The following is an 11,190-nucleotide window of genomic DNA, read 5'->3' as shown; positions in this document are numbered from 1 at the left end:
CAAATCTAACCGCTGGTGCCAAGCATCGGTAAACTGCAACACCGAAGCTCGCAGCATATCTTCTAAGGTCTGAATAGTTCTCTCGGACTGTCCGTCCGTCTGTGGATGATATGCCGTACTGTAAAGTAGTCTCGTACCCAAAGCTTCTTGAAAAGCTACCCAAAACTTCGATGTGAATCGTGGATCACGATCCGAGACAATACTCACAGGGACACCATGGTACTTCACAACCTTTGAGATAAACAATTCCGCTAACCGGCTCAAAGAATACTTCTCTCTTACTGGAATAAAATGTGCTGACTTAGTGAGCCGATCAACGATCACCCAAATGCCGTCAAATCCATTATGTGTACGCGGGAGCTTGTACACAAAATCCATAGTGATATTTTCCCACTTCCATTCTGGAACGGGAAGCGGTTGTAACAGCCCAAACGGCTTCTTTCTTTCTGCCTTAACCTGCTGACAAACAGCACACCTGCTCACATACTCGGCTATCTCCCTTTTTATACCCGGCCAATAGTAAAATGGTCGAATGGTATGATACATTTTTGTCGCTCCTGGGTGCATGGCATAAGCCGAGATATGTGCTTCATCGAGAATTTCCTTCTTCAACTCCACACTACTAGGCACAAACATTCTACCCTCTAACATCAACATGCCATCAGAATCACGAACTCTGAGATCTCGCCTCCTTCCTTGATCTCGAGCTCGAATTAGTTCTTGAATCTGCTCATCAGTTACTTGAGCTTCAAGCACCCGATCAACCAAGATTGGCCTAACTTGAAAATTAGCAAGTAACGCCACATCTCGATCTTCTGCTTCTAATTTTACTCCCGTAGCACGCAAGTCCACTAAAAGAGGAATACGACTAGCGTACAACGCATTAATACGGCCATGTGACTTTCTGCTAAGTGCATCGGCCACTACATTCGCACGACCAGGGTGATAATCAATCGTGCAATCGTAATCGCTGAGCAACTCCAACCACCTCCGTTGACGAAGATTAAGTTCCTTCTGGGTGAAGAGATATTGAAGACTTTTGTGATCTGTGAAGATCCTACACTTCTCTCCGTAAAGATAATGTCTCCACAACTTCAACGCAAAGATGATAGCAGCCAACTCCAAATCATGTGTAGGGTAATTCATTTCATGGGGTTTCAACTGCCTCGAAGCATAAGCAATCACCCTACCATGCTGCATCAATACACATCCCAGACCATTCAAGGAAGCATCGCTATAAACCTCGAAATCACCACTATCGTCCGGGAGTGCCAAAACAGGTGCATTAGTAAGACAATGCTTCAACTGTTGGAAACTCTGCTCACACTTATCATTCCACTCAAACTTAACGTCTTTCCTTGTTAACCTCGTCAGTGGCAAGGCAATCACCGAAAAATCCTTAACGAATCTCCGATAATATCCCGCCAAACCAATGAAACTTCTCACCTCAGTGACGGTTCGTGGTTGCTCCCAACTCTCCACAGCTGCAACCTTCTGAGGATCAACCAATTGATCTAACCAGAACTGGCACTTGCTAAACTTAGCATACAATTGGTGTTCCCTCAACCTTTTCAACACCAAAGTAAGATGTCGGACATGCTCCGCTTTGGATTTAGAATACACCAGAATATCGTCAATGAAGACAATAACAAATCTATCCAAGTAAGGCTGGAATACTCGGTTCATTAAATCCATAAAAGCTGCTGGTGCATTCGTCAACCCAAATGGCATAACCAGAAACTCGTAATGACCGTAACGAGTCCTGAACGCCGTCTTAGGAACATCATCCCTACTAATCTTCAGCTGATAGTACCCAGACCTCAAGTCTATCTTAGAAAATACACAAGCACCTCTCAGCTGATCAAACAAATCGTCGATACGAGGCAATGGATAACGGTTTTTAATCGTCACCCGATTCAATTGCCTGTAGTCGATACACAGCCTCAAAGTCCCATCTTTCTTCCTCACAAACAACACTGGAGCGCCCCAAGGCGAAGTACTAGGCTGAATAAACCCTTTATCCACTAATTCCTGTAGTTGCACTTTCAATTCCCTTAACTCAGCGGCAGCCATACGATAAGGAGTTAATGAAATAGGATTAGTACCTGGAAGTAACTCAATAGTGAAATCCACGTCTCGATCTGGGGGTAAACCAGGTAAATCCTCAGGAAACACATCAGGGAAGTGTCTGACCACTCTCACATCCTCAATTCTGCTAGGAACGGTCTCCTCTAGCACCACATGAGCTAGATACCCCTGACAACCTTTAGATAACAACTTCTTTGCTCGTAAAACCGAAATAACACCGTGTCTCACCCCACTCTGCTCACCCACAAAAGTAACCTCAGGTAATCCAGGACGGTGAAACGTAACTACTTTCCCGTAACAATCAATGTTGGCACGATAGAAATGCAACCAATCCGTGCCCAAAATCACATCAAAATCGACAATATCTAACGGGATAAGATCCGCTGGCATAACAACACCCTCTACTATCACTGGACATCCTGGGTACATACAATCTACAACACATCTCTCTCCTCTAGGCATAGCGAACTCTAAATCGTACCCTAGAGGTGTGGGGCGAGGTTGCGTTACTTGAGCAAATGTATGAGAAATAACGGAATGTGTAGCTCCACAATCAATTAAGACTCTAGCAAAATAACCAAGAATGTTTAACGTACCCATAATCAAGTCCGGGTTGTTCTGAGCATCCTGCAGGGAAATATTGTGAATACCCCCCTGGCCCTGCTGTCGTTCGCCACGACCTCTGCTAGCTTGAACACCGCGACCTTGAGCTCCACGCCCCTGACTGGGCTGACCCATCTGTCTCGAAGACCCTGGACTACTAGTAGCAATCTCACTCTGCTGATACTGTCCTCCTGGGTACCACTGAGAACCACCCGTTGGAGCTGGAGGATACGGCATGTAGTTGCTGGGATACGGGGGATAACCACCCTGTGAATACGGGTCCTGGGGGTATTGATACGGTCCCGGAGCATAGGGAACAACATCACCCTGATAGTGATAGGCACCACCTCTACCTGCTTGACCATAATTACTCGGACCTTGGATTTGCTGAATCGGTGCAGGTGGCGGCATAAAGGTCTGATGCGGCCTCTGCTGCTGACCCTGGGGACAATTCATTGCTCTATGTCCCATCTGTCCACACGTGAAACAACCACCGCTGCCACGCCTGCACTCGCCGAAATGTCGGTTATTACATCTACGGCAAAATGGAACTTGGTTTCGACCACCATCACCTTGTCTCTGGCCTCGAGCACCTCCATAAAACCTACCTCCTCGTCCTTGTCCAGAGGCACTGAAACCACTACTAGACGAACTCGAACTAGTACCACCCCTTTTGAAGTTCTGAGTTTGGCGAGGCCCAAGCGACATCTGACCTTTTCCTTTGTCATCTTTGTTCTGATTGCCGTTTTTCTCTTCATCACTGTCACTCGACATATTCTCAGAGTCCTCAATCCTCAATAGTATCTCATAGAACTCCTGGTAGGACTCACAGTAAGTAGTAGTTGCCATAGAACGCCATCTCTTCTTAGTGCCTAAGCGGAAACGACGGAGCATCTCCGCCGGATTACTTGCGACGTCCGGATGGTAACGAGACAGATCAGTGAACTTACGATAATACTCGTTAGCCGTCAACTTCCGCTGTTTCAATTCAGTGAATTCTTGTTTCTTACGATCAATATACTCAGGGGGTACAAATCTCCTCTGAAATACATCCTTGAAAACATTCCAATCCGTACTCTGAGCTGGAGTCAACCTACGAAGCTCCTGTTCCCACCAGGCTGCAGACTCCATCTCCAGAAACCATGAGGTTGTCTCGACCCACCTGTCCATAGGAAGGTTCCCCTGGTTATGCAACACACGGAAAGTCTTCTCTATGTGTTCCAACCATCGCTCCGCGCCTTCATGACCCTCACTACCATTGAACTTATCCAACTTCAGGTTATACATAGTCTCCAGAGGAGTCCTCTGGGGAGGGCGGATAGCTGTCTGAAGGGCTGTAGCAATAACTTCCCCCAACTGAGCAAAATCGGGGAAGTTAGACTCAGAAGAACGACGTGGTTCCCGACGAGGCGGCATGATTCTGACAGAAGACACCAACTATTAGAATACTCACAAAGACACAGGACTGCCAAACCTAAGCTCTGATACCAAGCTGACACACCCCGACCGAGATCAGGGAGTGCTGGCCGTCACTCGAAGGTGACGTAGCCATGTGCGCGTGCGGAAGCTATTAAGAAGGTAATATAAAAGTACGAATAATTAAAAACTAGCATGCAAAGTACTAAAACAAGTGCTAGCGTATGTAAGACACAATTTCAGAGCAAGTCTACAGCAGTCGAAAAGGAAAGATACGACATAATTACACCCGAAGGTGACCCTACAATGGTGAGTGTCTGTCAGAAATGCCGGGACGCCCTCTGGGAAAAACCACCGAATCTGCTAGACCACTAGAACCTGGAGGGGCGCAAAAACAAAAGCGTGAGTGGGCAAAAACAAAGTTCTTTGAAAACTCTTTAGTAAAACACATTCTAACCCCTCGCCGTAAAACCTGTATACTTCCCAGAAAATGAACATATATACGTACGTATAGATATGCCAATCATGCTCTAAGATATGCCAATCATGCTCTAGAATATGCCACAACGGAATCTCATAATTAAATGTAAGTACTCAAGCGTAATTCACATTAATAGCATACAATCTGGCAGCCGGGAGTCACCTAACGTGACCTGTACGGCTGCATCTAGAGCTCCAATCTCAACTCAATAACTGAATCTGCACACGAGTCGGAACCACCTAACGTGGTCTGTACGACAAGGCTAGGTGTAATATATACGCTCTAGTGCTACGATCACGTGAAGACTATGCGAATAATCGCGGGTCACCTCCGAGTCGGAACCACCTAATGTGGTCTGTACGACAAGCCTATTCACCTAACTTGGATCCAAGACGAGCGTGTGGTGCGGGTGAACATCACGTGAAGGACTATGCCCTGGCCCTGGGCGGGAGCACTAACACCGGGGTGCAGATTATGAGCTCTCTAAGCATTTCAAACTACTACTGAATGTAAATATGAATAACCTTTACCTGGCACTTACCTGTGCGTCCACAGCACCAAATACACATATATATAATTAACGTATATGCAACTAATCATGCATAACCACCAATTATATAAAAGGAGTGACATATAACAAATAAGCATTATACTAAATTTCTGGGAATTAATATGTATATAGGTATATACGGAAAACAAAAGCCCACTCACTGATAATTGGAAGGGTCGTAGCCCCCCTGCCTCGAGTGTGTACGCTCGTTCTCGGAATACGAATCACCTATACGCGAAAAAGCTACGAAAACGTTAATTTAAAAGCACATAACCAACTTCTCGTAATAACTTCTCATACATTGCTCAAAATGGACAATTGAATATACCAACGTGATCTACACAACCTCAGGATCACACCCATATTTTTAGAATAATTTTTGGACCCCGCACGCGCCCCCACGCGCCGGCCAAGGCACGGCCCTACGCGCCCCCCACGCGCGGCCACGTGCCATGCACACTGACGGTGTCAACAGACGCCGTCAGGAATATTCCGTCAACTAACGGAATATTCCGTTAAATCTAACCAGATGCCGTTAACGGCATCAGGAATATTCCGTCAACTTTGACGGAATATTCCGTCTCCTTCTCCAGTCTGTCCCCGACGCCGGCGCCGTCGCCGTCACCGGAAAACTTGCAACTCACTATTTCTCTCTCGTTTTTCCACCTTTTTCCACGTTTCTTGCACCAAAATCAACCTTAAAGCTAGTAGAACATGACCCAACAAGTTTTAAGGCCTAAAAACCATGGAATCTCACCTGCAACAACGATCCAAGTTCGGCCAACTTCGAACCTAGCCTTCCCGACGTCCAAATTCGTCCAACGAACTACTCCCAAGCTCCTGGGAACCTCACAAACACAACTACAAGCTTAGAATCTCCTAAAACAAGCTAGATTAGGTTTGCATGAACAATGCATAATTCGGCCATTGTTGAAACGACGTGAAAACGTTCGAATTCTTACCTGAAATTGATATGGTTGTGCTCCTCACAACCTCACGAGTTCAATGGTGTAATTGGTTCCTTAATTGGTGAAGGTTTGAGTTGGTTTGTGTGTGTGTCCGTATGCAGAATGAAGAAGAAGAAGAAGATGAACTCGGGGAGGAAGAGAGAGAGAGAGAGACAGAGTGACAGAAAGTGAGGGAAAGAGGGAGGGAATCCCGGGAAGAGAAAGAAAATGTATGAGTGTGTGTGGTCCCACAACCCACACAACACAACACTAAGCGTAAACGAACAAATTAGGGGTAAAATCGTAAATTCACACGTACGTTAAAATGAAATTTGGGACGGGATGTTACATTATTAATGTGGTGAAATAGAAAAATAAATAAATAAATGCTAGTGGGGAGTGGAAATGACGTCCGAGATCTGAAAAAATCATTAAGAGCCCTAAACAGATTTTATTTTATTTTTTAATTTTTTTTGAACAAACGATATTATCTATACTAAGGGGAAGGGGGCGGGCTTATCCTCACATTGGGCTATGGGGAGAATCTAACCTAAAACCTCTCACTTACAAGTGAAGAGGAATACCACTAGACCGTAGTACTAAGTGGCTCCCTAAACAGATTATTGAGAAACTTATTGATCCATCAAAATGACATGAAAGTTGGCTTACGATCACTGGTTTAAAGATTAGCAAAATTGATCCAAAATCAAGATTTATTGTTCACAGTTTTAATGAAAAAAGACACTTTTGAACATTTGCAATTTTTTTGTTATACGCTTTAAAGTATTATAAGCTCTTCGAAAGTAGTTGGACATTTTTTTAGGACTCATAAGGATATTTTATGGATTTTTTTGGTGGTGAAATAGAAAAATAAACAAAAACTAGCGCTAAGCGAAAGTGATATCTGAGATCTAGTAAAATCGTTAAAAGCCCTACACAGATTATTGAGAAGCTTATTGATAGATCAAAATGGCATGAAAGTGGGCTTACGATCACTAGTTTAAAAACTAGCAAAATTGATCCAAATCGTGAGTTATAGCTCACAGTTTTAATGAAAAATGAAACTTTTGAACATTTGCAATTTTTTTCGGTACACACTTCAAAGAAAGTATTATAAGCTCTTCGGAAGTGGTTCTACAGTTTTTTTGGACTCATAATTATATGTTACGGATTTTTAAATGTGGTGAAATAGAAAAATAAATAAACACTAGCGTTGGGCGAAAATGATATCCAAGATTTGGAAAAATCATTAAGAGCCTTACACAGATTATTAAGAAGCTTATTGATCAAACAAAATGACAAGAAGGCAGGCTTCCAACCACTACTTTAGAAATTAGCAAAATCGATTCATAATTGTGACTTATATTGCTCACAGTTTTCATGAAAAAATGCAAGTTTTGAACATTTGGAAATTTTTTGGTATACGCAATCAAGAATTTTTTATAAGCTCATCGGAAGTGGTTGGACCATTTTTTAAGACCCATAAGTTTTTTTTTTTTTTTTTTTTTTAACAGGTTATTAATGTGGTGAAATAGCAATTTTTTTGGTATATGCTTTATAGAAAGTATTATAAGCTCTTCGGAAGTGGTTCGACAGTTTTTTAAGACTGATAATCTTATGTTTAAATATTAGCAAAATTGTGTATGGCTTAAATATTAACAAAATTGATCCTAAATCGTGACTTATGGCTCACAATTTTAATGAAAAATGAAATTTTTGAAATTTTGTAACTTTTTTGATATACGCTTTAAAGAAAGTATTATAAGCTCTTCGAAAGTGGTTGGACAATTTTTTTGGACTCATAAGTATATTTTATGCATTTTTTTTTTGGTGAAATAGAAAAATAAACAAACATTGGCGCTCAACGAAAACGGTAACCGAGATCTAGAAAAATCATAAAGTGCCCTCCACATATTATTGAGAAACTTATTCATCAATCAAAATGACACGAAAGTAGGCTTATGATCACTAGTTTAAAGATTGGCAAAATTGATCCAAAATCGTGACTTATAGCTCACAGTTTTAATGAAAAATGAAACTTTTGAACGTTTAAATTTTTTTTGGTATACACTTTATAGAAAGTATTATAAGCTCTTCGAAAGTGGTTCGACTGTTTTTTAGGCCTCATAATCATATATTACATACATTTAATGTGGTGAAACAGAAAAATAAATAAACAATGGTGCTAAACAAAAACGATATTCGAGGTCTAAAAACATTATAGAGAAGCTTATTGGTCAACCAAATTGACACAGATTATTGAGAAGCTTATTGGTCAACCAAACTGACACGAAAGTAGACTTACGATCACTACTTTAGAAATAAGCAAAACCGATCCGTAATCGTGACTTATAGCTCACACTTTTCGCGAAAAATGAAAATTATCAACATTTACAAATTTTTTGGTATACGCATTAAAGACTGTTTTATAAGATCTTCGGAAGTAGTTGGATCATTTTTTAAGACTTATAAGTTTTTTTTACGGATTATTACTGTGGTGAAAAGAAAAATAAATAAACATTGGCGGCGAACGCAAATGATATCCGTGATTTGAAAAAATCATTAAGAGCCTAACATATTATTGAGAAGTTTATTTATCAATCAAAATGACATGAACGTAGGCTTATGATCACTAGTTTAAAGATTAGCAAAATTGTGACTCTCACAATTTTACTGAAAAATGAAACTTTTGAACATTTGCAATTTTTTTGGTATACACTTTAAAGAAAGTATTATCAGCTCTTCGAAAGTGGTTGGACAGTTTTTTAGGACTCATAAGGATATTTTACCCTTTTTTTAATTTTTTTAATTTTTTGTGGTGAAATAGAAAAATAAACAAACACTGGCGCTGAGCGAAAATGATATCCGAGATATAGAAAAATCATTAAGAGCCCTACATAGATTATTGAGAAGCCTATTGATCATTCCAAATCACACAAAATTAGGCTTACGATCACTACTTTAGAAATTAGCAAAATTGATCCGTAATTGTGACTTATTGCTCACACTTTTTGACACGCCCCGACCGAGATCGGAGCGTGCTGGCCGTCACACTAAGGTGACGTAGCCATGTGCACGTGCGGAAGCTAAAAAAAAGTAATAATATAAGTACGAATAATTAAAAACTAAACTAGCATACAAAGTACTAAATAAGTGCTAGCGTGTGAGTCACAAATTCAGAGCCAGACAACAGCAATCCAAAAGAAGAATATGCGACAATAGTTCACCCGAAGGTGACCCTACAATGATAGGTGTCTGTCAGAAGTGCCGAACAAGCCCTCTGGGAAACCACCGGAACTGCTACTCAACTAGAACCTGGAAGGGCGCAAAACAAAGTGTGAGTGGGCAAAAACAAAGCTTTCGAAAACCATTTATAAAATACTTTCTAACCCCTCGCCGTAAAACCTGTATACTTCCCAGAAAATATATACACATAATAGATATGCCAAATATGCTCAAAGGTATATCAATCATGCTCGATAATATGCCATGCTGAAATCTCATAACGATATGCAAGTGCCCAGGTATAAACATATCAATATCATGTAATCTGGCAGCCGGAGTCACCTAACGTGACCTGTACGGCTGCATCTAGAGCTCAAATCTCAATCTCAATATCTAAACCTGCCCACGAGTCGGAACCACCTAAAGTGGTCTGTACGACAGACCTGGGTGTAAATAAGTGCTACAATCACGTGAAGACTGGGCGAATAATCGCGGGTCACCTACGAGTCGGAACCACCTAAAGTGGTCTGTACGACAGGCCTGTGCACCTACCTTGAATCCAAGGTGAGCATAAGGTGCGGGAGGTGAACATCACGTGAAGGACTGTGCCCTGGCCACGGGCGGGAGCACTAACACCGGGGGTGCAGGTTATGAGCTCTCTAACTATCTCAAACCATTACTGAAACATAAACGTGAATAACGCTTACCTGGCACTTACCTGTGCGTCCACAGCACCCAATATGCATATGTATAAGTATATGCAACTAATAACGTACCCAACGATGCACGAAAAACGATAATGTAATGCATGGCATAATGAATAAACATTTATTCAAGTTCTGGGAAAATATAGTATATAGGTATATACGGAAAACCAAAAGCCCACTCACTGGTATGTAGAAGGGTCGTAGCCCCCCTGCCTCGCGTGTGCACGCTCGTCATCGGGGTACGTGTCACCTATATGCGAAATAGCTATAAAAACGTTAACTTTAAAGCACATAACCAACTTCTCGTAATAACTTCTCATACATTGCTCAAAATGGACAAATGAATATACCAACGTGCTCTACACCACCTCAGGATCACAACCATATTTTTAAAATAATTTTTGGACCCCTCACGCGCCCCCACGCGCCGAAATAGGCACGGACCTACGCGCCCCCACGCGCGGCCACGTGCCATGCACACTGACGGTGTCAATTGACGCCGTCAGGAATATTCCGTCAAAATTCCGGAATATTCCGTTAAACCTAACCGGATACCGTTACTGCCGTGAGGAATATTCCGTTAAACTTAACGGAATATTCCTGTTTCTTCTCCGGTCTACCCTCGCCGGACTCCGGTCACCGGAAAACTGGGAAAACTTCAAACTCACTATTCTCCTTCGTTTTTCAACCATTTTCTATGATTCTTGTACCAAAAGAAAGCCCTAGACTAGTAGAATCACGCTATACAACTTTTAAAAGCTAAAAACCACGCGATCGTACCTGTCACAAAACTCAAAACTCGGCCAACTCCGAACCAAGCTTTTCTGACGTCCACTTCCGTCCAACGATACACTCCGAGGTTCCTTGGGACCTCACGAACACAACTACAAGCTTCAAAAGTCCAAAAACAAGCTAGAATAAGTTTGCATGAACAGTACACAAATCGGAGCTTATGAAATCGACGTGAAAACGTCGAAGTTCCTACCTGAAAATGGTATATTCGTGATCCCCTCGACCTCACGATCACAACTGCACCCTTGGTTTCCTCGATCTGCTACGGTATAATGGTTCTTGGTGTGTGTCCGTACGTTTACAGTGGAAATGGGAGCTCGGGGGAGAGAGAGATAGGGAGAAGACAGAGGGAGAGAGATAGGGACAGTGTATGTGTGTGTG

At 42.1% G+C, this 11,190-nt stretch overlaps 1 protein-coding gene and 1 long non-coding RNA gene across 2 annotated transcripts; both read right to left on the bottom strand.

Annotated features, from left to right (window-relative positions):
* Nucleotides 1–2,266: 2,266 nt before the first annotated feature.
* On the bottom strand, nucleotides 2,267–4,119 carry LOC148696070 (uncharacterized). Its single transcript, XM_088696148.1, has 2 exons — nucleotides 3,345–4,119; nucleotides 2,267–2,322 (listed from the first exon to the last, which is right to left on the bottom strand). Exons 1-2 carry the CDS (start codon nucleotides 4,105–4,107, stop codon nucleotides 2,267–2,269), a joined length of 819 nt encoding a protein of 272 aa, XP_088552274.1. The 5' UTR covers nucleotides 4,108–4,119.
* Nucleotides 4,120–9,190: 5,071 nt separating this feature from the next.
* Nucleotides 9,191–11,190, bottom strand: LOC148696069 (uncharacterized). Its single transcript, XR_015963832.1, has 4 exons — nucleotides 11,003–11,190; nucleotides 10,798–10,908; nucleotides 10,201–10,267; nucleotides 9,191–9,400 (listed from the first exon to the last, which is right to left on the bottom strand). It is a non-coding gene; the product is annotated as an uncharacterized LOC148696069 (long non-coding RNA).

This window comes from Pyrus communis, chromosome 6, assembly GCF_041283825.1.
Source record: "Pyrus communis isolate YQ-2024b chromosome 6, ASM4128382v1, whole genome shotgun sequence".
In the NCBI taxonomy this organism is placed as follows: domain Eukaryota; kingdom Viridiplantae; phylum Streptophyta; class Magnoliopsida; order Rosales; family Rosaceae; genus Pyrus; species Pyrus communis.
The sequence above is the reverse complement of the archived record's forward strand: the minus strand, read 5'-3'. Positions and strand labels throughout refer to the sequence as shown.